The 25,915-nt window shown below is 49.1% G+C and overlaps 1 protein-coding gene and 1 long non-coding RNA gene across 2 annotated transcripts; both read right to left on the bottom strand.

Annotated features, from left to right (window-relative positions):
- Nucleotides 1–2,404: 2,404 nt before the first annotated feature.
- Nucleotides 2,405–4,435, bottom strand: LOC118913323 (uncharacterized). The gene is made up of 2 exons (XR_005025156.2): nucleotides 4,392–4,435; nucleotides 2,405–3,713 (listed from the first exon to the last, which is right to left on the bottom strand). It is a non-coding gene; the product is annotated as an uncharacterized LOC118913323 (long non-coding RNA).
- A 5,450-nt stretch (nucleotides 4,436–9,885) lies between these two features.
- Nucleotides 9,886–23,729, bottom strand: TKTL1 (transketolase like 1). The gene is given in 10 exon segments (XM_057495418.1): nucleotides 9,886–10,052; nucleotides 10,054–10,082; nucleotides 11,380–11,501; nucleotides 11,634–11,709; nucleotides 13,119–13,224; nucleotides 14,954–15,080; nucleotides 16,768–16,872; nucleotides 17,306–17,357; nucleotides 21,445–21,613; nucleotides 23,652–23,729. Coding segments are annotated over 10 exon segments (987 nt in total). The 3' UTR covers nucleotides 9,886–9,929.
- Nucleotides 23,730–25,915: the final 2,186 nt, after the last annotated feature.

The following is a 25,915-nucleotide window of genomic DNA, read 5'->3' as shown; positions in this document are numbered from 1 at the left end:
GGGGAGCAGGACCAAGGAAGCCACTGAGTGGAGGATGGGGTTGGGGGTAGCCGTTGGGTCGGCACAGCTGCCAAGGACTGGCCGGGCACACACACCCTGGGCTCAATGGGAAAGGCACCCATGTCCCTGGGCAGAGAGGGTGAGGGCCAAGGATGGGCACTGAAGGTGGGCAGGGACAGGGTCTGGCTGCAGCCATGACTATGACCATCTGCAGAGCAGGGCGCCAGGAGAAGCTCCCCCAGGGCAAGCCTGCCGGTGGCCAGGTGGGAGAGTACCCAGCACCCGCCCAGCCCTCCACGGCCCTCCGCAGTGGGCTCCCAGGGAACACTGCAGAGAAGCCAGGCCCTCCTCACTGTTCCTCCTGCCCAGAGCCAGGGGATGGACAGGAAGGCAGCTCAGCTCAGGCACAGGCCAGAGAGGCAGTGAGGACAGTGGTCGGATGGCTGGGGAGTGCGGGGCTGTGGCGGGCCTGCACAGGATCGTGTGGCCTGGCACCCCGGCTAAGGGGTGTCCCCAGGAGCCATGACCATGATCCCTGAGGTAAGGTCTCGCAAGCACCGCCTCGGTCTCTGCTTCTGCTCCTGGGAGACAGAGCCCGGCTCGCCCAAAACCTGCCATCCTTGGGCTCAAGAGGCCCATGGTGGCCTCGGACAGTGCCAGGAGCTGTTGCCAAGGGCCCCAGCGTCGCTCAGCAGCGAGAGCCCACAGGAAAAGCACTCTCCACCCACAGAACCTGTGTGACAGAGTTGGAGCTACTGTGCTTGTCATGGGGAAGTCATCTCGAGTCCAAGCCAGGAAGGATGCGGTGCGCGTGGCGTGTCTCCAGGGTGACAAGATGCAAATGGCTTCCTTTAGCCTCAGCAGGAGCTCCTTCCCTGACCCACCGGACACTCTGGCTGCACCTTCAGGCTGGCGCCTGCCACCACCTGAGCCGCCAGAGCCCAGCGTGGGACTGCCTGCCATCGTCACTGACGATGAAAAAGGGGCTCGGCCTGCACCTCCACAATGTGGTCCGCACCTCTCCGCTCCCTGCCCCCACCCACGGCGGCCACAGTTGCTGGTGGGGGAAGGTGGGAGGGGAGGAGGAGGGAGGGCCCAGCACCTGTGTGCAGAGAGGGGTCGCCCCGCCAGAGGCAGGGCAGCTGCCCCCCTCCCCCGTGCCCGGAGGAAGAAGAGGGGCTGGAGGCAAGACTGAGCCCCTGGGTGGGGACGCTGGACTGGGGAGCATCCTGTGGCCCAGGCCTGGGTGGGACTCACGTGGTGCTGATCGCTGCTGCCGGTCCTGACGGGGCCGCCTTGAAGAGAAAGTGCTTCCTGCCTCTGCGCCCGGGACTGCACAGCTACCTGGCACTGCTGCCAGGGAGGGCTGCCAACTCCTCTGCCAATGGCAGAGAGCACACACACGCCTCTGCGGGCCCCCCAGGGGCTCTGTCACATATCCTCCTTCCTTTCTCTGGCTTTTTGTGTGTTGTGTTTGCAACCTTTAAAGACAGAGGAGGCACACTCTATCCTTACAAACACAGGCTCCGCCTGTCTCGGGCCTGGGGCTGGAACTTGCCACCCCTGCTTAGACAAAGGACACGTTTCTGAGGGGCCTGTGCGGGACCAGGAGTCCCACATCCAGGCTCGCGAGCAAGGACACTCCTCGGAGCCTTCCCATTCGCTGTGAGCAGGCACACCCATGCCCTAGCGGGTGTTGTCCCCTCTAGCACTGCTGGAGGGTTGACCTGTATGACCCATGAGAATACAGCAGAGGTGAGGGAGTGTCACTTAGCAGTGAAGTTATAAAAAGCAGCGGCTTCACTCTTGGGGCCCCTTTCTCCTCTCCATCTGTCTCCCCCTCTCTCCCACCTCTCCCTCCTCCACAGCCATCCTCGGCTCTGGGGGAAACCCTGTCCCCGATCAGCCCCATGGAGAGGCCTCCCTGGGGAGGCAACTGAGGCCCCTGCCAGCCACGCGAGCAGTCTTGGAAGCAGAGCCTCCCCCCAGGCAGGCCAGATGGCTGTGGCCCCAGCTGAGGCCTCAAATGCAGCCTGTGAGGGACCCGGAGCCAGAGCCCCGCAGCTCCACCAAAGTGCCGTCCCCACTTCCAGAAGCATGGACAGACATCTCCGGTGGACACCATGCCCCCGGGCAGTGGCCCCGGCTCTGCCCACCTCTCCCTGGGTAACCGCACTTGTGTGGAGGTGGGGCTGGGGGTGTCCATGCCCATGCTTTCCGCAGAACAGTCCCAGACACACTCAGGTGCGCTGGATCACGGTGGGCCAGACGCGGGAGCACGCAGGAGGGCGGGGGGAGAGGGAGAGAGGGAGAGACAGAGACAGACAGGCAGTGTGTGTGTAGGTAGGGGTGGGGTGCCACGTTCTGGGCCCTGGGAGGGTGGAAGCTACCAGAAGCGCGGAACAAGGCCGCTCCCAGAGCCCAGGTCTGCGCAGTCGGAGGTGGAGTGACCCTGCTCTTCGCCATCCCCGCCAGGTCGCCGCCTCCTTCCCCGGCTCATCAGGCCCTGGGGCCCCCAATATACTGCTCCTGGCCGCCTAGAGGGCCAGACTCCTTCATACAGTGGGCGGAGCGGGGGGAGTCCTGCCGGGAGCGGCGGGAGGGAAGCCTGACGGGGCCCCCAACGGCCTCCCGGGGCCTGGATTTGGTGGAGGCTTCTCCCCGGCCTCCGTTCACGGAGGGTCTCGCGGAGCCGGGACTCCGACGGCGCGCAGGACTCGGAGGGGCGGAAGGCAGTCCCGGGACCGGGGAGGGCGGTGACGAGGAGGCCGGGGCGTCTTCCGGGCGTGTCGGGCCCCGCCCTGACTGCCCCCACGCCCCTCTCCACACGTCTCCTCAGCGCGCCCACCGGAAGCTCCGCCCCGCAGGCCGCGGAGTACCGCCTTCCTACCCACCCCTTCCGGCTATCTTAGCCAATGAGAAAGCTCGGTTCGTAACGAGGCCCGCCCTCAGGCCGCGGGACCCGGCGGCCGATGTCTCTGCCCAATCAAAACAAGCCAGTCGCGTGCGAGCCCCTCCTTTCTCGGCTGTTGGGTCCTGTCGCGTCGGACCTACTCCTTGCTGCCGGACGCTAGGCTTCTCCGCAGGGAGGGCGGAGACTCCCCGCGCAGAGTCGCGCGAGTCGTCCTGTGTGTACACGCTGAGCCCTGTTTGTGTGCTTTTCGTGTGAACTTGTATCTTGAAGTGGTTACATTCACAGCAAGTTCCATAGGAACGTCCCGGAGGCCGGGGGCCCTCCCGCAGTTCCCCCAGTGTCGGCCCGTTGCACATCTAGCGCCACCGCACACCAGGAAATGGAATTCATTGGCGCCATCCGAGAACCTGTTCCGGGCTTCATCCGTGTGCGTGCCCGCGCACGCACGCAGTAGCTCTGCAGTTCCGTCACGCGTGTAGATTGACGTGACCCCCTCTGCCATCAGTGTCCCAACAGCCTCCCCCCTCCCGCCAACCCGTGGCACCAGTATTGTATTCCCGTCCCTGCAGTTGTGTCACCGAAGACTGTTACATTAATGCAACCTCTGCGGTGTGTAACCTGGGATGGGCTTTTTATTTTTTTCACTCACATAACGCGCTTGTGAGCCATCCAAGTTGTCGCCTGCATGGATAGCTAGTTCTTCCTCTGTATTGCTAGCTATAGTCCTTGGTGTAGATCAACCAGTCTGTTAAGCATTCACCTACGGAAGGACGCACTGCTTGTTCCCAGTTTTCGGTGTCTACTAATAAACCCGTTCCGAAGATTCATGTACAGGTTTTTTGTGCGATCGTAAGTTTCCCTTTCTTTGGTATAAATGCCCAAGAGTGCCACTGCTGGGTTCTACGGAGGTGGATGTTTAGCTTTAAAAGAAACTGCCAAATTGCCTTCCACAGTGGCCGTACATTTTACATGACCACCCTGCACGTTTTCAAAACACACGATTGGAATTTTTTAGAAAACAACATTATTTGAAGCAAGATTGTTAACAATTTTCTCTCTTCTAGCTGAATTCTTCTATGTGATCACCAACATACTCACACGGTTTAAAAAAAACATAACACTCTACACATTTGTGATTTACTAAGCAACGTATCTTCGAAATCCCTCCACGTCAGTACACAAACGTCTAGCTCATTTCTTCTCTGGCTGCCCGGTATTTGATAAGAGTACGTGTAGTGTAATTTATGTAATGAGTCCCCAATTGATGTACTTCTTCTTTTTATTTTTTGCTGTTAATAGTAACACTGCAACTACCAGCTTTGGACATGCATCAATCCCCCTCTAGGATAATTAATTACCTCTGAGTGGAACTGCCAGGTCAAAACATCTGGGCATTTAAAATGTTAACAGACACTAGGTAACTGCCTCCCCCAGATACTTTACTTGTCGTATAATTAGGACTGTTAGTCCTTGTTACCTTGTTACGTATGTTGCAGATACGTTTCCTCAGTCTGTCTCTTGTCTTGAAAGGTAACTGCCTCCCCCAGATACTTTACTTGTCGTATAATTAGGACTGTTAGTCCTTGTTACCTTGTTACGTATGTTGCAGATACGTTTCCTCAGTCTGTCTCTTGTCTTGAAAGAGGAGGCTTGCTATTTGGGGCTGTCAAGAAGTTGACACATTTTTACATGACCAAATTTATTAAACTCTCAACAGAAGCTTTCTGGGTGGTGCGTATCTTGTGCACGCGTGACAAGAGCGAGGAGACTCTGGGTGGAATCTGAATGCCTGCTGCCAGTTCCTCGTTGACCCAAGCTGGCGGGTCGGCCCCAGTCACCGGTGGCGGGGGCGGGGTGTGTTGTTCACATGACCCACTGCTGCCTAGGCACTAGGCTGGGAGCAGTGCTTCTCTGCCACCCAGCCCCTGCCCTCTAAGGGGGCCAGTCCAGCTTGGGGGAAAGACAAGGAAATACGTAACGGGAAGCGCTTAGTTACATTATTTACATGCGTAGGTGGCCCACAGGTGGACGAGGGAAATCCCTGGGGAAGCAGAGTAAATGAAAACGGGGGGTGGGGGTGGGGAAATGCGCGGGGCTGCAGCTGGGGCCGCTTGAGGAGCCGCCAGGCTCGGTTTCCAAGGTGCTCGCGGTGATGAGAGAGCAGAACTGAGATCCCACCTAAAGCCAAAGGGTCACCCCTTTGGCGAGGGCCAGCAGCTCCTTCCTGTATTCCCTCGGTTCCTTCAGCCCTCCCATCCCTGAGCGACCAACCGCTCCTATTCAATTCCCTCTGCTGAAAAACTTTTTATACGTATTATTATTATTTTTTTGTATCCCGACTCGTGCCTGACTGATACAGAATTTGTACTGGGAGTGGCCCCAGAGGTGGGACCCAAAAAGATGCAACTTTGGGGACCGGTCTGGTCGTGCCCTCGGGCTGCAGTGCAGGGCTGAGCTCCTCGCCAATGGGAAGTGGTGCCTCACAGTTTATCTAGCTCTCACCTGAGGTTGATCGGGACGAGGGGCCGCCTGCAGCCTGCAGCAAGTGACTGGGGCGCCTGAGTGGCCCTGCCCTGTGCTGTCATGGTGGCGATGACCGCTACAAAGGCTGTGCTGCGGGATGACTCCTGAGCGTGCCACAGCCTGCACAGAGGAAGTATGACAAGCTCAGGCTCCTTACCTCTCAGCTCAAGTCACAGTGTCACAACCACAGTGTGACAACTTCCACTGCAGGCAGCCATAGACATTTCTCTTAACTTCCTGTACCTGCAGGCTGACAGTGCTGAAAATCAAACACACTGTTTGGTTGCGCGGTTCCCAGAATCCCAATGCCAGTTGAATTCCTGGTCTCTCCACGTTTCTCATGTGGAAGGCAGGGCAGCGGTTGGAGGAGTGGGGCCCTGAAACCTGGAGCGGGGACATCTGGTTGGCCTCAGTTGAAGCCGACGATCAGGAAGACCCCAGGTCCTTCTGAGCCTCCCCTGCTAGTGGAAGAGGCCCACCATCCTGTGTCTGGGGGACTGGTGTTCCCTTGCTGGAGGACTGTGTCATTACCTCCCCTGGGGCAGGTACCCCACAAGGGGACACCCGCTGTCCTCGAGACCCTCTGCAACCACCCCCTGTTGCCATTAAACCCGTAACTAGGGTCCATTCACAGCTTGCTCCAGGGGCACAGGCACACAGTACGCAAAGAGGCATCTTTCATATCTGCCCCTACATGTACTGGAGCACTGCTCGGTCCCTGCTTTGAGTGTTTGCAACTCCTCACCAATTTGGGAATAATTCTGAATTCCAATCCAGCGTTTTTTCTGATCTGAAGCATCGCCCGGAAGGTATGGTACCACAAAGGGTAGGTAGAAGGTACTCAACTTATCTTCTTTTTGCACGTGTGGCCGCCGCTGGCCCGGCGTGTGTGGATCGCGTGCTCTAGCTGAAGAGCTAAGCTCCCAGAGCCCACTGCCTTCGGCGGTCTGTGTCTGAAGCCGAACTCTGCTCTGCCTCACTTTCCTTCCCCTTTAGGATCTGGGAAGGGCCTGGGCTGCTCACCTCCATCACCCTTACCTGCACCTCCCTCCATCTCCACCCTCCACTCCCCTGCACCGACATCACCCCATCCCAGTGTCCCTCTCCCTGTCCATGCCTCTGTTTCTACCACCAGTCAGCCCGCGATTCAAGGGGTTCTAGGACAGCAGAGACGCAGCCGCGTCCACCTCCGTATGGGGCGGAGCCCTGGCAGCCCTGGGGCGTAGCTTCCCGCGGCCAGCTACTATGGGCGACGCCGATTGGCTGGAGAGCCCAAAGAGTGATGGGACAATACCCAGTGACGTGGCCTGGGTCGCCGCCCGCGGGGCGAGTGGCCGAGTCGTCGGCTGGCGCAGGCTCCATTCGGCGGCCGTGGCGCGGGCCGGTATAAGGCGGTGTCTCATACTGGACGTCCCTGTAGGGCCTCGGCGGTTCGGAGGGGTACGCGCAGCCAGGGCTGCGGAGGAGGGGAGGGCTGGCTTGCGAAGGGAGAAGCGGTGTGATTCTCCGCGGAGCCCTGAACTCTCCCAGGGAGGCTGGGATATGCGGAGGGCAGAGGCAGCGACTGGGTGGTTCGTAGCCCTCGATGGGGACGTTTCGATAGCACTTCTAAAGTCCTGGCCACGGTCCTGTGAGATAGATACTATCACCATCATCAGCTCCACCGCTCCTTAGAGATGAAACAAACGGGCAAAAGAGTTACTTAGTTATCCTCCCAATCCCAATCCCCTTCTGGCAATATTTTGATGTACTTAAGCGCCTACAGCAGTTGACCATGTGCTTGCCTACCATCATCTTGGCTATTCTGCACTCGGGAGCTATAGCTGGGCCAAGGTGGCCACAGGGCCACTCTCTTCCCTGCGCGATCATCGCCCCCTTCAAGCCCTGTTACTAGACTGGTCCTACTGTTCTTGCTCGGTACGAGTGGGGCTCCGAATTCAGGCTTTTGGAATGGCGCTTTACCTGTGGATGGAATTTATTGCTCCACTTAGGCTGTCAGTGCATTCGTGTGCACTGTTTCTGTTGTATACGTCAGATAGGGCATTTTACAGGAATACAAGCAGGTGTGGAGCTAGTGCATGGCTACATGTTCTGGCTTGTCTGCATTCATGATGGCTTTCCTTAGAGTGTACAGTACTTCACTGTAAGGCTGGAGGCACTGGAGGGAGAAGGGCGAGGACAATGCATGCAGAGCAGAGACAGCACCAAGTAGCCCTGTGCTGTATGGGGAAGGAACAAACAGCTCTTCCTGGATTCCAGTCCCATGACTTGCCAACAAACCCGGGATGCAGACCCCCTCCATCCGGAAGGAGACCCCTGGCTGTCCATCACCCGACCCTGAGCCAATAAAAAATTCCTCACCTACCCCTAGCGCGGCCCACTTCCCCCTCCCTTCCCTGTTCTCTTAAAAACTCCCCGCCTCCCCTCCTGAGCATGACTTCCCCGGCCTGTGATACCCAGACCAGGGAACATCACCAGGGAATTGTGCTCAAATAAACTGCCTGGCCCTTTGTTGCCTCTCTTGGCCTGCTTATTTTGGTTGGAATTTATCTTACATTCACATCACAGCATCTTCATGGTCATTGTCTCATTCACTCCTACAGAGCTGTTTAAGCATACAGACAAGATACATACATGCAGAAGCATCAACATAATTGCACATGATCCAGCAAGCCCACTCCTAGGTTTATAGACATTCAAGACAAGTGAAAATATACATCCACAAACTTGAGTAGGAATGTTCAGCACATTATTCACGAGAAAAAATGAAAACCCAAATGTTCATCAACTGATGGATAAAACGTGGTCTAGACATAGGATGGACTTTTATGTGGCCATAAAAAGGAATGAAATTCTGACTTGCACTAGGATGCAGATGAATCTCAAATGTGTCATGTTTAGTGAAAGAAGCCAGACACACAAGGTGGCCACATACTGTGTGATTCCATTCATGTCCCAAACAGGCAAATCCAGAGACAGAAGATGAGTTGGTGCCAGGGGCTAGTAAGTAACTCCTAACAGGCTATATAGGTTTTTTTTCTGGGGGGAATGCAAATGTCCTACAATTGACCATAGTGCTGCCTGTGCCACAGCTCTGAGTATACTAAAACCACTAAAGTGTACACTTTAAATGAGTGAACTATACAGAGAGTGACATGGTTAGTTGAGGCATACTTTTTTTGCTTATTTCTATTCCCTAAATTTTCTACAATGACCCTTTATCAACGTTTTTCCAAAAATCAACGGTTGATATTTTAAATATTGTAATATTTTGTATCAATTCTATCAACTGTTTTACAAAAATACATTTTTGAAATCTTATTAAGTAAGCATGGCAATAATCATGCTCATTTTACAGGCCAGGAAGCCAGATCAGTGATTTAAAAGGGCAGGAGCAGAATGAGTAGCCCCAAGGAGGACTCCAAGTGCCAGGCTACTTCTTAAGTCTCTACCACACATTCTGGAATAAAGACTCCTGATGACCAGTTAATGAGGGCAACAAAAATAATGACCATGACATACCAGACACATTCAGTCAATTTTACATTTAGTTTTGAAGCTTGGGCCCATCTTTATCTGACTGGCACTTTCTTGTATTCCAGCTGCATGAATTCTGTGCTCACAGCTGAAAGAAGCAGGGATGGCTTTTCAGGCCACCCACTGTCCCCTAGTGTTACACCTGCTACCCAGAACCATTTCCTATTTGCTATTGGGGGACAGGACTCTCTCCTGTTTTAGATAGAAGCTCCTTCCTGATTTAGGATATAATCAAGAAGAAACCAAGTCACACATTCAAGGAACAAATGGGACAAAGCAGCTGGTTTTTAAATGCTTTATTAACATTAACTAGTATCCTTAGTAGATGAATATAATTGAGCTAACAGTTTGGTTTGGTCACTGGGAAAATGAGTCATTTCTGAGGCCTCACAGAAGAGTGCAGTGTGGAGACTAGAACTAGTTGTGTTCTCTCTTCACAGAACAGTCACCATGAGCAGCACAGGACATCCTAAGAGCTTCTGCTGCTGCTCCACAGCCTCTGCACCGTGGAGGGAAGTTGAAGGTGATTACAGAAGGCAATTCCAGGGCAGCTACAATCACACAGTCCCTGGGGAGCTGCAGGTAGGATGGCAGCATGTGGACGCCGGAACTGGGGCAGCAGTGTGCAGCTGGGCGCTTGCCTGCTACATAGCTAAAGTCACAGTTTCATTACTTTATGAGGAAAATACACCCATTTAAGAGCTGGGTACCCTTTATCACTCCCCAGGCTGGTTATCCATACTTCAGAAAAAGCTATTCTGTCAGTTAAAACCTTACAACCCACTTCAGTGACTCAAAGATGACAGTTACAATTGTAGATGTAGTCATGGCTTAACAGGGAGGTAGTTAACTTGCTTTGCTTTTAAGAACCAAGCACAACAGTATAAACTTGAACAGTGGTTTGGCAACAAGCAGAAATATAAACAGGCCCGTCTTTTAAGACCAAAGCCTACAGCTATAGGTCTTTGATGTGCCTGGCACGGATTCCAAACATATTCCTCAGCTCACTTGGTGTCCCACTCGGAGGCACTCCTGGCACTGCCAGCTGATGGACCAGGATGTCAGGCTCCATGGAGACGAGCTGCAGAGACGGCCTCCCGGATGCTACCTTGGAAAATAAGGAACATTGGCTTCTCTTCTGGAAGCTGCTAGTCAGCCTTAATGCCTCATGACAGACGTTTGGATTTGCTGGATCCCAGGGAAACCTGTTTTTCACTAGCTACTGATTCATTAAATAATCATTCCCTGACTGGCCAGGAGAGTTCTCATTTGAGGCTGTGGGTCTCCGAATTGCTCTTAGCCCCACCTATAGCAGGGGCCCTGTCAGCCAGGGCTCCATGGATTCAGGGATCTGTGAAGTTCAGATTCTCAAAGCTTCTAGGCACCCCAAAATGGTTAAAACCAACAAACTCTACAGAAAAGAGTAACTGGCAGGCATGGAGCTGCTAGCTTCTGCCCCTAGATTGACCCTCAGGTGGCACCTGGGAAGTGGACTGGTGCAAGTCCCTACTGGTAAGGGTGGACCTTGTGCCTGGGCCATTTGCACAATGGGGTTCTGCGGAGCATCTGCTTTTCTCTGGGCGTCAGGAAGTTTGATGTGTGCCTCGCAGAGGGTGCCTGCGTGACCAGCCCTCAATAAAACCTCCAGACACAGAGTCTCTCGAGTGGGTTCTTGGGTCTCTAAGTGATAGATTTGTCGCCGCTGGAGAAGGGAGTGCCCTCGGTTGACCCCTCCTGGGAAGGAGGGAGCCTAAGGCATGGGATTCTCCAGTCCCAGCCTGTGCCTTCTATCCTCGTGGACCCTGGAGTGCCCTTCCCTGGCAACAAGCCTCAGCAGGGAGGGCACTGGGAGCACTTCCGAGAACCACCGTGGGTCATGGATATGCTCTTGGGGACCCTGACGTGCTAACACATGAAGCTCCCTCATCCCCTCATCTGTGCCACCCAACCTTCCCAGGCCAAACTCTGCCCAGCCTCCTCTCCATGGCATGCATTCTCTTTCTGCATTGGCTGGGTTCTCTGCTTGCAAAACACTATATCCATTTTGGGGGGACAAACTATTAGTTATTCAAATCTCAAGAGCGACTGTGAAGCTTTTCAACCCCCTCCCTGCCCACTGTGTTGAGAGTTAGACACTTCTTTGTGTTGCCACTGAGCCACCCAGGACCAGGCACTGTGCTAGGGACACATAAATGAGTATGGGCTTGATCCCACCCTTACGAAGCCAGTGTAGGTGGGTGGGAGATACCTAAACTGATGCACTTGCAAGAGTAGTGATAAAGGTTGTTGGGTGAGTGGTTGCCGGAAGTGATGCCCAGGAGCATGGCACGCCTCCAATCACAGAAATCAAAAAACACATCCTGCCAAAGTAGACTTTCAGAATGATCTGCAAGGCCCACACACACCTTCTGGGTAGTGATCCTCCACTGTGGTAACTTGGCCGCCTGTGGCTTTTGCACTGGCTGTGATGGTGGCAACGTCCAGGGGCTTAACAGTGAACAGGTCAATGACACAGACAGAAATATCTGGAGAACATCAATAATTAGTTTGGTATATGAAGTAGACTTAGAATGAAAAGACCAATTGGGGCACATGAGGCAGCCCAAGTCCTACCTCTCCCTAGCTTGAACTTCAGCATTCAGCAACAACCAACTGAGCTTGCTTGGAAAGATCTTCAGCAGCTGCTAAAGCTTCATACAGAGTATTGCACCCACTAAACAGAAGTGCTGTGGTTACTATGCAGAGAGCACCTCAAAGTCTCAAAGTGGAGAACTTTCTGCTCCACTGCTCCTCCCCGAGCCCACCCACTTGACTCCTTAGTCCTTCACTATACAAAAGGTACAAAAGGCTGGGTCAGCACCCTAACAAGGACACACAGTTTGATAAGCCCCACCTTATGTTTGTTTGACAAATTCATCTGCTTCTCATTATTTTACCAAACCACTAAGTAACATACAATACACACACAAACTGACCCTTTAGCAAAGAAGGTGGAATTTAAGCTGGGATCTGAAAGGCAAAGGGCCAGAAGCAGGCTGTAAAGCCCACGTGCTCCAAAGCACAGTCATACTCACTAAGGGGACTAGAAAGGCACCATCTCTGCCCCTACTTGAACATCTTGCTGGGGCACACACACAGACCGGATTCCAATGATGAATTAGGTTAATTTAACAGGGGCCATTCTGGGGCATTTGCAATGTGCTCTGTGCTGACCACCTTGCACGCCTGAGCGCCTGGTAAGGCCTGTGCATTAGTGAGCCCATTCTGTGGCCAAGGAAAGCAAATCTCAGAGCAGGAAGGACTTGCCTAAGGGCGGGGCTGAGATCGGCAGCCAGGCCTGTCTGATGTCAAAGCTTGACTCTCTCAACCACTTGCTATTCTGCAAGCCAGCACAGGGGTCCCTGGCCTTTTTTCATAGTTTTATTTCCTCTAAAGCCCCCCAAGCAAAGGCACCTGGAATTAATCATTTAGTCTCTCTGTATAGGTTTCCCTGTAGCTTAAGCCCTGTGGACAGTACAGATATTCAGGGCTTTTTTTAAATTAAATTTAATTTTTTTTTATATTCAGGGCTTTTAAGCCACCTCATTCATTGAGAATGTCCTAGCCTTTATATATACACACACACTCCTATGTCCCCTTTACAAAATCCAGCCCTTGAACTATCCATGTCATCATGCATATTCCCACACACATTTTAGCCCATATCCTTTACCATCAGGACATTCACCTCATTTTGTTGGGACAGGGCAAACATTAAGGGAAAGAAAAAGGAGGGCAAAGAGAAAGCTTTGCGAACCGCCTGACTGCCATCAAGACACCCAGACTGAACAGATCTGTTATTCATTTGAAATGAGTTCTATTATTTTGTTTAGCATGAGGTAATGGTAAGTTATAGCCAAGAAACTCAAGTGCCTTCAAGTTGTTATTACTTTAAGAGTTCAACAAAGAGGAGACTCCATTTGGAAAGGACAGAAGTTCGGTTCAGGGTGATACTGTTATAGTGTTCCTTCCTGAGAGACAGCAGGCAAAGGTCACAGTTGATTTTTCAAACACTAGAGCAAAGAATGGATTGAAGCCTCAACTGTGGGGCTGCCTAGTGCTAGCTCAAGAACAGTTCTCTCCATGTGAAATGATACTAGAAGACGCTGGAGAACTGAAGGCCTTACCTTGGCCTTTCCTATCTCAAACTTTTCTTGTGGGGTATAAATAACCACACACTCTGGCCGGCTGGTCTGAATGTAGCACATCTCCTAGGGCATCAATGAAAACCAGAGCTACACTTTAGAAAATCAAACTATATTTCCCACTAATATACCTTAAAAAATAAAGGGGAGTTGGGAGGAAGACCGAAGAGCTCTTTTTATTAAAAATAAAGTGCACATTTTGAAGCAAGGGATAAAGAGTGACAACCCTTAGCAAAGTGGTCAGGTTACCACTGAGCCAGGCCAAGCTTGTGCAGGACCCTGGCGCCCGCCCTCAGTGACACACTTCCCATGCTGTTAGGCTCAGGGATTCAGGAGAGCTTGCTCAAATATACACTGACCCATTCTCTCTGCACAGAACATAAACTCAGGGAAAGAGCACTGACTCTTGTTGAGTAGAAAGCCCAGAATATGATGTTAAACACTTACGTTTTGCCACAATAACTTGCAATGATTCATCCTTAGAAATGCCTTAAACACTGGAATAGAAAATGACTCAGTGTTTTCACAATGGCCAGAAGAAATACATGCTTTTATCAACTTGAACACATAAAAAGGAATATAAATACTCTAATGTCTAAAGTATTTATCAGCTTACATACATATTTAATCATACATTACAAACTAATATATTAATTTAGAAACACTGCTTCTGTTTATTCATTCACAAATTATGAACCAATTCTACTCAGCGTTTTTATTGAAGGAAAATTTACCTAAGTGGAGCACACCATGAATTCTGACAAAGGCATACACCATGTAACCATCACCTGAGCCCGGACAGCCTTTGCCCTGCCCAGGAAGCTTCCTCGTACCTCTCCCCCAGTCACTCTCCCCACCTGAGACGCATCCATTAATCTGATTTCTACTACCACAGCTTTGTTTTGCCTCTTTTTGAATTTTCTACAAATAGGATCCTCCAACACATAGGATATCATGCTGTATATGTATAGGTATAAAATAACTTCCCGGATTTAGTTAAGTAAAAAAGCAACTACAGCACAGTATGTACTATGTGAGCCCACTTAGGTCTCCGTAAGGAAAAAAAACCAGTCAAGGCAAGGTGTCTCTAATGTGCCGGACTCACCCAGCAGAACTCACACGGCCGGGCCCCAGCCACACCCAGGGCTGCCTGTGCGAGGGCACAGGTGGGTGTGGGGCTGGGTGGGGACGGGGATCTGGTGACTGGTAGTCTGAGTGGTTGGCAAGGTAAAGACTCTGCGCCCTAGCCACCTGTGCACCTGGGCTCTGGACAGAAATCAAGTTGTGTCCCCCTGCTGCCCTTGTGTGAACTTCAGGAAGGGCAAGTGGGACAAAGCCATAGTCTTGCCTTCTAAGCAGTGTCTTGAGGGGGCAGGGCTAGGGATTCTGGGGTTTGTCCCACTGGCTACTCTCCAGCTTTCTGGATGTCACAGGTGCTGCTGGGCTGGGGTGTGTCTAAGGCCAGCCCCTAGTAGCTCACGCTGCAGCCCCCTCCCCTGGCCCTGCTGACGGCTCTTCTCCCACCAAGCCCCACCTAATGCAGGCCATCAAGTGTTGGTCAACATCCTTCTGCCCTGTTTGTCCTTTACAACATGAATGTTCTCTGTGCTTAATCACTTTTTTTGTGTGAAATGGTTCTATTTCTAAAAGGAATCCTACAAACTAAAATTTCTATAATGAATATCTATTACCTTTATGCTAAGGAAAAAAATGGGAAAAATCCAACTATCACTACCAAACTAGTAGCAGAGCCTAGAAGTATTTCCTGTCTGAACCAGTATCCCTTTAAAAGTACCTTGGTATTGGCTGCCAGGAGAACAGCATGCTCTGTCGAGACAGCATCACCTGGATAGAAAATAGTGCAGTTGGGAATGGCTCGGAGCATGGCCAGATCCCGCAGGGCCATCTGGGAGGGGGGCAGTCTCCACCTGAGAAAGCCAAGCCACAGCCCAACAAAAATATGAGCAAGACCCAACTAGGAACTCACCCTCTGCTGGATAACCAACAGCACTTATTGCCGTAGGGGGCCCACAGCTGTAGCAGAGCCCACAAAACTGTCTGATTCTTTTGTCAATATAATGTCTCATAATGGCCTGCCATGTGTCTCTCTCCTGCAAGACATCACTGTGACACTCTGAGTTAGGCTCCTGAGTGACCTTTCAGATCAACACCGGCAGCTCCCTCTTGGCTCTGACCCTCAGCAGACTCTGACACTCAGTCGCTGGGCACTGCTGGCACTGGCCAGGGTTGGCTCAAAGCTCTTCTCCCTGAGCACTGGTGGCCGAGTTGGCCCCACCAAGTCTGCCCCTGTCCTCTTCTCCTAGGAGGGGCCTGTCAGGCCAGATCTGTCCTTCCTTGTCTGCTCTTCTATCTTCTCCATCAAGAAACTGGTGTTTTCAGATTGAAGTAGTCTTATTCATTTCTCAGTGCCTTCAAAGCAGCTCAGCATATCTTTGGAGCATCCTTGGGGGGTGTGAGAACAGAGGGGGGCCTCTGTTTGGGAACAGTGTTTCTGGCCAAAAACAGGGTGGAAGGGAAAGCCCAGTGTACACCAAGGTGGCCTGGCTCTTCCAGCTAGGAAGTGGACTGTCACTATACACATGGCTTTACTCGTGACAACTGTCTAACCTCAGACCGTGGTTCCTCTGCTTTGGACCTAGAGCCATTTTACTTAGCTGACTGATTTTAGGCCCTGAAATACTGCTGGCCCTCCTCTTCCCCTGCTCTGCTTTCCCCCACTGTATCTGACTTTTCCAGAGACTTCTTAGCCAGTCTAGTCCTCTCAAGAACGTCCAGAAATAATGCCCAAACATGTAAGTCCAGCACCCCCTCCTCTAGCACCATAGCAGTGACTGCAAGCTGTCTCAGATGACTTGCCCCACTACAAGTGTGCCAGGCACTTTGCTTGTCAGTCATGAGCACGAACAACTCCCTGGCGTTTCCTGAGTGAGAAACTCCTGGAGACTGGTGCTCTGCTTTTTGTGCAGTTTTGGACTCCTCCATCTGCCAGCAATGTTAACTTCTTCCTTTAGACTCTCAGATTCACCCTTATTTTCTCTCAACTGCTAGCACACACTATTTCAACCCTCTGGCTTCCCCATCTCCCATTGTTTGTTTAGCCTGTCCTGTCAGGTTAAGGCCCTGAGAGCAGCGTCAGCCTCGGCCTCACTCCCCTGCATTGACCCCTTCAAGGCTTCCCATTCCATCTGAGCAGGCTGCTCTGCCCACGCACAGCCCTCGTGGGTTATGCCCCTCACTTCCCTGTGCCCATGCTGCTTGTCCCCAGTTAGACAAAGCTGACCTCACTGAGAACACAAAGGAATTCTGTGATGCCAGGGTGGCCCTATTCATACCCAGTTTGTTGCTCAACACTTAAGAGGCACTCAAGACAGATAATTATTTCTCAGTGACTGAAAGAGTGAACACTTAACAGTAATACCAAGAGATCTGCTCAAAAGTAACCAGGAGTGTCTGAAAGTTTTAAAGCAAAAACAGGTTATGAATAATCAAACATTACAGAACCCTAAGTATATTGGCAGGTCAACCACTCACATACTAATCTTTCTCTGTAAAGGAAGAAGGCTCCCAAGATGATGGCACTGAGAACACGTACCAACAGATAACCCTCAGTGGGACCCAGTAAGGTTGATGGTGGTTTGAGAGATGCCTCCCATCTGGATCTGGTCAAATACTTGGGTCAAAAAGGCAGCAAAACTTATTCATTATGTAAGAATTTGTTCTACATGTAAGAACTTGTTTGTTATGCCTCAGAAGATTGGAGACTGACGAAAATTAGGCTTGGGGTGGATTAATGATTGTGCATTGAGCATTGACTCCCCTATACAGAATTTTATTGTCGTTAACAACCATTTGATCAATAAATATGAGAGATGCCCTCAATAAAAAAAAAAAAAAAGGACAGACTTCCAATGGTAAAATAAATAAGTAACCGGGATGTAATGTATAGCATAAGGAATATAGTCAAGATATTGTAACAGCTTGGTAGGGTGATAGCTGGAACCTAGAATTATGTATATAAATGTTCTACCACTGTGTTGTACACTTGAAACTAATGTAATGTAATACTGTGCATCAACTACCCTTCAATAAAAAATAATTATTTAAAAAAAAAAAAAAGGCAGCAAGGGTGCCAGCAAAAGCAATGGTCTGACAACAGATGGTGCATCCCAGCACCACGCCTACGTGCAATACAAAGAAGATGAATCAGAACACTGGATCCTGCTCCCATCACGCCTCAGTGCCCGGCCCTTTCCCTTACCCACTGTAGAGTGCACAGCTCCCAGGAGAGCCCTACTCCACACACACCCCTGCCTCCCCCCTCCCCAGGCACCTACCTGAGAAAACCCCAGCCCTGGCAAACTCACTGTGTCCCCTGAACACTGCCAGAAAATACAGGCTCCTTCAAATCCAAGATGTGGAAGCACAGAACGCTCAAGACTACACTGCACCCCCTTTTCCCTGTCCCCTCCCATGATGCCCTCACCTAGAACCTCCTGGGAAAGAAGAAGTGAAAGATGGAGGGTCTTCTATCTGCTCCAATCACCCCTGTCCCAGCCCTGTGCCACTAAGACATGGCAGCCCTGAACATACTGAAGGCCCACACGCCATGCTTTCTCATCCCACTCCTGCTTTCTCAAGGGCATCTCCACGCAAATATCCCCTCTCCTCCTGTGTTCAATCACTTGCTCCCTTTCTCTTGGGCCGTTCTCTCATCATCATGCGGTAGTATCTTCCTCATCCCCTGCCCACGCCCTCCATCTGGGTTCTCCTTCGCAGAACTCTTCTCACACACCCCACTTGGCCGTTTCTCACCCTCTGCCCAGCCTCCGTCATGTAGGCGCCCTCCCCGAGGGGCCTCTGTGTGCGCAGCATTTGACTTCACAGCAGGATGTGGCACAGCAGCCCTCCTGCCTCACTGGATGCGGCTGCCATCCCCACTCCCCCATCTGCTGGATGGCCCACCTCTTTTTCGTGGCTGGACTGAATCCTGGGGCTCAGGATCACACCCTTGCTCCTCTGCCCCCTCCACTGGGAGCTCGTATGTGGTCTTAGCCATCACTCTGACCTGCATTATACTAATGACCTCCCATGGGATGCCAGGCTCACATACGCCAGCAGGTGTTAAACTAAAAGATGAATATCTGGAGATAAATAAAGACCTTCCAAGGGGCACATGGCCATGGTTTCACCGTCAAGATCCTTGACTCCACATTTGTGTGCAGGAGAAAAGGCCCATTGCTTCCTTTCCCACGTGCTCCCTGACAATCATCTTCTAGCAAACTCTCCACCATCTCAAATCCTACAGTGGGGCAGCACCTGGGAGCACACAGCCTCTGGAGTGAGACGAAAAGGACAATCCGAAACAAGCACAGTGGCATCGAGAAAGTGAAGAACTCAGATGAGCAGAGAGCAAATCCTTTTGTAAGTCAGGTGTTTTCCAGTTCTATCCTTGCAACAAAACTGAAAGAGAACCCAATGGAACTGTCAACTCTTCACTAATAATTTTTCATGAACAACTCTATACATTGTTTAAGACTACTGTGACTTCGGGTTTATAACTGGGCAGGAATTCAAAGAATCAGATGAATTCCTACAATAAAACTCCTATTATCATTAACCTATTTATGTGAATAAGGTTTCTTGGTACTTACATCATTAAAACAGCAATAGATTCTGTTTGGAATCTTGTCTCATTCAAGCTATAACTATATTTAATCCATTGACACACAAACTAATAATTATAACCATAGCTCAATCCAAAAGAAAAAACTGTAATGCTCCAAGGCCTATGGACACAGGATAAATTTTAAAAACTTTCAATTTATATGCATATTTTTTTGCAGAGAACAATAGCATCATCGATAAAAGGCTTTTGTGCATAAAAATATGCTGGGAAAATAGAATGGAAGAAAGAATTCAAGTATAAAAGGACTTAATTTCTCACAAAGACAGTCCTCATGTAATCTTTAACATGAAGACTCTTTCATTTTATGATTCACTATTTTAAAGTGCCACAAATTTTGATATATGGGAAATTACATCTTTTGCAACTAAAATTTGTGATGAGGAATTTAGATATTAATTTAAAGCTAGGCAGGATATGTAGTTAATAAGACCCCGTTCAGCAGTTTGGAGAGCAAAGGCATTCAATGACAACCGACACAGCTGCCGACCTACATGATCCCCCTCCCCCATGTCTGTCAGGTACCTGCCCCTACACAGCTCCTGTGTCCCCAAATATAGTCCTCCCTCAGTCGTGTCTGTCTCAGGACGTGACACCACTGCACCAGGTGCTCTGGTCCACACCCTGGTGCCAGCCTTTGTTCCTGCCCTGACACCTACCCCATGGGGTCCTACTGTCTCTCCTGGCAAGGCAGATTCGGGATAAGTCTGCTTCTCTCCGCCCTCCAGCTACTGTCCTGGCCCAAGTCCCCACCTTCCATCACCCCCAACTCCTGCCATAAGCTATCCTCCACAGTGTAGGGTCTCATAAAACACATCATGTCCCATGGATGGACCCATCAGATATTATGCTAAGCAAAGTAAGTCAGACAAAGACCAATGCCATATGATCTCACATATATGTGCAGTCTAAAAAAACAAATGAACAAAAACACTTCACCTTATTTTTCCTGCTTTAAGCCCCCCAGTGGTTTCCCAGCAAACGTCAAGGAAACTTGAGATGCTGAATGTGGCCTGTAAAGCTCTGTATGGTCTGGCCCCTGGAGACCTTTCTATGCCAATTTCCTTCTGTGCTCACAATGCTTCTGCTGCTGCCCCTCCTGCTCCCTAAACCTCTCAAATCTGGGCCTACCACGGAGCTAGCTATGCCTTTTTCTGGGAATGCTTCCCTCCAGATAGATCTGTGCATGACTGACTCCTTGTCACTTAAAACTCAGCTTAAATGTCATGTCTCCTTAGAGGTTGTCCCTGATTGGCCCCAGTCACACTCTTTACCACAGGCTCCAGTTCACCACAGCACTGGATACCACCTGCTGGGCATGCATTCACTTGCTGTCTTCCCACTGTGAGCACAGCAGCAGGCACAGAGCACCCAGCTGCTGACAGAAGGAATCAGTGAGCTGGGGAAGAGCTTTTGGATGGGTGGCTAGATTCAGAAATGCATGGGTTGGATTGTTTTCCATTCAAAATGGAAACAGCTTAATGAGACCCACAGCAAGATACACATATTCCTACAGTTTTGACCGCTTACCTTACTGAACAGGGGAGCTTAAATTCTCACACTAACAGGGCCAGGGCAGCACTGAGAGCAAACGAGCGGGCCAGTGGGAGGCAGGGACACAGCAAGCTGGCTGTGGATGTCCATCCAAATGGGGTCCCTGCTTGGCTCCAGCCAATGGTGGCAGGAGTAAATCCCAGTGTTGCCAGATTTTCCCATTCTTCACTCTACCCCCAGAAGAGAATCCAGAATCCAGGAATTTGGATTCTATATAAAATCTGATTTTTAAAAGCTAGCAGCTAATTTTAAAAAAATCTGTTAACTACTACTCATTCTAAGTGAAGTATCTCTGGTGGGCATGTGAGACCTGCTGGCTCATAGTTTCCAGGCTGGTGCTGAGCCTGGCCTCCACGATGTGTAGATAGATGTGCACTGTCCTCTGCACTGGCACAGAGCTTCACAAAACAAGGCGTTTACTTGCATCAAAGTCTTTCTCCCCCGAGGTTGGTGGGGGTAATGTGTACATATGTAAAAGAGACCCCCTGCATTAACATCACTCTGGGGAGAGGCTGAAGCACAGAGAAGTAGAGTAGCTTCTCCTAAGGCCACAGCTCTACCAGCATTCTTCAGGCTGCATTTAGTGCGACATTTGGTATTTAGGGTATATTAGGCTCCGCGCTATAGTGGAGAGCGAGAAACCAGTCTCTTGCAGCTCTCTCAACCTCCTGGCCTCTGGGTGGTTGTAGGATCACCTGATTCTGGGCTGGGCAGAAAGAGTGGGAATACCTATAGCTACTAGGGAGCTTACAATGTCTGGAGCCCTGGGGTCGGATGGCTGTGGCCCTCCACCTGCTACCCTCAGCCTATAGGAAGAGGGTGCTGGGAAGTCTACCATGTCCCTCCCAGCAGTCCTGGAAGCCACCCCCAGACTCTGGCTACTTGCTACCTGTTTCCACAGAGTAAATTTTTCCCCCCAGTTCCTTTGCTTTTATAAATGGGAAGAGAAACTGCAAAAGGGCAGTCAATCTCCTGTGTCTGGTGGGCCACCATTAGTCAGTGAACCAAGAGGTATGCCTACAGCACACACACCATGTTTTGCTTGGCGCTAAAACACTCGGTGAACTGCTCAGGGTGCTCCTTCTTGAATACGTCAGAGAATGTGGAGGCTTTGGTGTCACCATCCAGCACGATGACTCTATTACTTGCACAACCCAGCTTAGCCAGTGTCAAACCACATGCTTTCCGAGTACCTATCTGAAAGAGTCAAACAGTAGTTTCTCAGAATGGTGACATTTATCAGCATTACAAATTGTCTTCTCATGTTAATGAAGAAAGCAAATTTATGATTCACCAAAAATCTCTTTCAGGGTCATAAAATGCATTGGCAGTCAATCTAAAATCATACTTGGCTCACTGGGTATTAATTTCTCAAAGGAGAATTTATTCTTCTGTCCCATTCATACAGTTGACTTAAAAGTTTAGATTTCCCCAAATGCTAATGCCTCTGTGACTTTCTAACTATAAAATTGATTGATAATAATGGTCCCTGCAAAAATCAAAATGTAGAACTTTAGAATCATGATGTCAATAACAAAGAACTCCATTACGATATTGTTTGAGATTGGACTGAATTTATGTATTAAGGGAGATTGATATCTTTAAAATAGTGAGTTTTTCTACTGCAAATCAAGGTGTGGCAGTTCCTCAAATGGTTAAACATAGAATTACCACATGACCCAGCAATTCTACTCCTAGTTGATATACCCAGGAGAAAAATACATCTATACAAGAATTTGTACACAGATGTTCAAAGCAGCATTATTCCCAATGGCCAAAAGGTAGAAAAAATCCAAATGCCCATCAAGGCAAGAATGGATTAACAAAGTATATTCTATATCCATGAAATGGAGTACTGTACATACTACAACATGGATAAACCTTGAGAAAATTTTGCTAAATGAAGTAAGCCAGACACAAAAGCTCACATATTATATGATCCCACTGATATGAAATGTTTGGAATGGGCAAATCCAGAGAGACAGAAAGTAGATCAGTGGTTCCTAGGTGCAGGGTGGGAGAGGAGAGTGACTGCTAGTGTGGATGGCGTTTCTTTTTTGGGGGATGGAGATGTTGTAAGATTGAGCGCAGTGAAGCTGCCCAATTCTGTTAATATGCTAAAAATCACTGAACTGTACACTTCAAATGGATGGATTATATAGGGAGTTGTTATATCTCAAAAAAGCTGTTATAACCCCTGCCCCAAGATTTCCCTCTTCATTATTTGTCTTCCATTCATCCACTCTTAAAAATAGTTTAAAAAATAGGCAATTCCTGTAGACAGTACACACAAGTTATGGGAGAATATTGAATGAAGAGGCCATCTTCCTCCCCCTCTCCTGTCCTGAGCCACCCAGTTTCCCTCCCCAGAGGTAAGCGGAAATAACCGGTTTGTGCAGGATCTTTTCGGGAATGGTCAATGTACAAAATGATTGGTAAGCATCTTCTACGCATAAGGCATGTGGGCTTCTTGCAATGCTATAATTTTATAAGCATCTTATTATAGATCTTACACATTTAAGTTCATCTTTTAGTTATTTTAGTTCTTATTGCCATTATAAAAGGGACCATCTCTCCATTTTGTTAATGTAAGAAAGGAATTAAACCTCATATATCAGTTTTGCTACAAGCTCTCTTGCTGGACTCTTCTTTTTATAACCATTTCCATTGATAGATTTTCTAGATATACAACGACCATCTGAAAATGACGACAGGCTTGCCTTCTCTTTGTTAGGACTGAGTCTATTATTCTGTTATTTAACCAAATTGACTAGCACTTCCAGGACGGGGCTGACTCTGCCAGATTAATGAGGTGCTTTTATTGGTAGGTACAAAGATGGTTCCAGGTTTAAGATATCTAGATTGATAATGTAACTGAAGTTATCTCACTTGCCCTATTTTGCCTTAATAAGAGTTTAAAACACAAAAACAAAAATATGAATGAATGAATTTTACGAAAATGATAATAATTTCTCCCCTCTGGTATTGATGAATCATTCTATTACTAATTTGAACTTCACTGATTCATATACTTGTTAAAATGCACTAAGGGAGCTGAGATTGGTGAATGTTTTTACAATTTTTACATCAATATTCCTAAGTGAGTTTGGTTTGGAGGCCAGGAGTCCAAAATCAGTTTCATTTGCCCAAAGTCAGGGTGCAGCAGGGCCAGGCTCCCTCTGGAGACTCTAAGGGACAGTCCATTCCTGGCTCCCTTCCAGCTTCCAGTGATTGCCAGTTCCTTAGCTTGTGGCAGCACCACTCCAATCTTCCAGGCCAGAATGTTCACGTTTCTGTCCTTCTCTGTCTTCATGTGGTCTCCTCTGTGTGCAAAGGCTCCCTCTGCCTCCCTCTGAAAGGGATGTGCGTGATGGCACATTCGCTCAGGACCTCCTCTGTCCCTGCCACATGATGCCCCTACCCATGATGCTTGATGCCTCCTACATCTGTTTCTCCATCCCAGATGTCTCCAAGTTGCAGGCCATTAGGTTCTAGCTCAGTTTGCCAAAAGCCAATCCCCAGGTATGATCAAGAGTATACTCTTGCAACAATGTCCTAACCCCAGTTTGGGACGATTGGTATTGGAGAGAGTGGCCTTCACAGCTTTGGGAGATATGGGGGGCATTTGGTTGGCTGGTCATCGTTTTGCCTTTGTAAGAGCATTTTCCAGAGTAGTCCACTGGCTCCTGCGACTGTGGAGCTAGACAGGGAATGGTCCTTGACCAAGGGAAGGACAGGGAGGACACTCAACTGTGTCACAGCGAGGATGCTGCTGCCAGAGGGTGAGGAGGCTAGGGCCCCAAGAAAAGAGGGGACTAAGAGAATATCTTTTGGAATTAACATCTTATTCAATAATATGTTCAAGAATACATTAATAATTCTTATAAGTGTATTAATGAAGAATCTATTCATTGTCTTTAAAGTTGTGAAGAATCTATTCATGGATATATACTTGAACATAGTTAGTATCTTGAATGTTCTTGGGGCTAGATCCTTCATGTACCTGGAAAGCTAGTCATGGGGAATCTACCTTTGGGGTGGACACCCTATCATCTACCCCCTCTATGGGCAGTAGCCTCAGCCATGTCAGCCCCCTTTCTTCTCAGCAGTGAGCAGGGCAGAGACCAATTGCATATTCCTTGAGAGACTATTATGAACTGGCTCTTGATGAATTGGCTTTTGATAAATAGATGTTCAGCTTATTTGCTACTTGGGGGACATCTCCATGTGGGTGTCAGTCACGTTCTGGAAGCAGGACCACATTGACCTCCTTGCATCACATTCCCAGTCTTCCTTGGCTCTTCCCTCCATGATAGTGCTAGAAGCCTCTTGGCCTCTGGCCTTTCTGCAGCCCAAACGAGGAACCTCACAGTATTTTTTTAAATTATGAAATACTCTAAACCCAGGGAAATGTAGAGAATAACATGATCAACACTGTACACCCATCCCTAGCTTTCTCAGATTGTAACAAGTACTGTGTTCACTTCAAATCTTGTTTTTTGAAGAAATAAAAATTTTAAAGATCCACTTGAAGATCTCATTACCCATTCCCAATTCCATCCCCCTCCTTCACACCTCATTATCCTCGTTGGGCCCTTGCGTTTTCCATGCAGGTTTTTATACTTTTACTGCTTATATACATAGCCTTAAATAACAGGTAGTGATGGTATGTTTGGGTTTTTTAACAGCTCTGCTGAGATATAATTTACATGCCATAAAATATACCACTTTAACTGTATTTTTATGATCTTTACTAAATTTACTGAGTTGTGCAACCATTACCACAGTCCAATTTTTGTTTTTATTTTAATAATAGCTTTATTAAGATATAATTCACATCCTATAAAATGTATCCATTTAAAGTGTACAATTCAGTGGTTTTTAGTATATTCAGAGTTATGCAACAATCACAAGTACCTCATTCCAGAATGTTGTCATCACCCCAAGAAGAAACCCCACCCTGTTATTAGTCACTCCTCTCCTCCCTCTAACCCAAGCCCCTGGCAACCACTTCTTGGTTTCCGTCTTTATGGTTTGGCCTATTCTGGACATGTCATCTAAATGGAATCATAAAGTATGTGGTCTTTTGTGACCATCCCATTCCTATAATCAACAGATTTTTATGGAATAACTTCTTCATGCCAAACTGGTGCTGGAAATATATAAGGAATTTAATGGCATAAATGGAAAACTTAGATTTTTATTTCTACAATTTCTGGTCTATGAATATTTTGGTAAAGCTGCTATAAAAGAGTAAGTATAATTACAAGATGTATGACTGTCAGGGTGTTTGTGGCTGATGTGCAATTTGCGTGGTCCGAGGCCGATCTGGAGGAGGAGCCAGGCTTCGACTGGAGCTTTGGGGGAGAGGAGGAAGGCAGGCATCCACCTGTTCTTCCATCAGCACTTGTCTTGGAAACAAAAGAGGAAGTAACATCCCTGAGCACCCTGGCCAAAACTCGTGCCGGTGGTGAGCACCTGCAGGGGACACTGGAGAGA

This window comes from Manis pentadactyla, chromosome X (genome assembly GCF_030020395.1).
Source record: "Manis pentadactyla isolate mManPen7 chromosome X, mManPen7.hap1, whole genome shotgun sequence".
Classification (NCBI taxonomy): Eukaryota; Metazoa; Chordata; class Mammalia; order Pholidota; family Manidae; genus Manis; species Manis pentadactyla.
The sequence above is the reverse complement of the archived record's forward strand: the minus strand, read 5'-3'. Positions and strand labels throughout refer to the sequence as shown.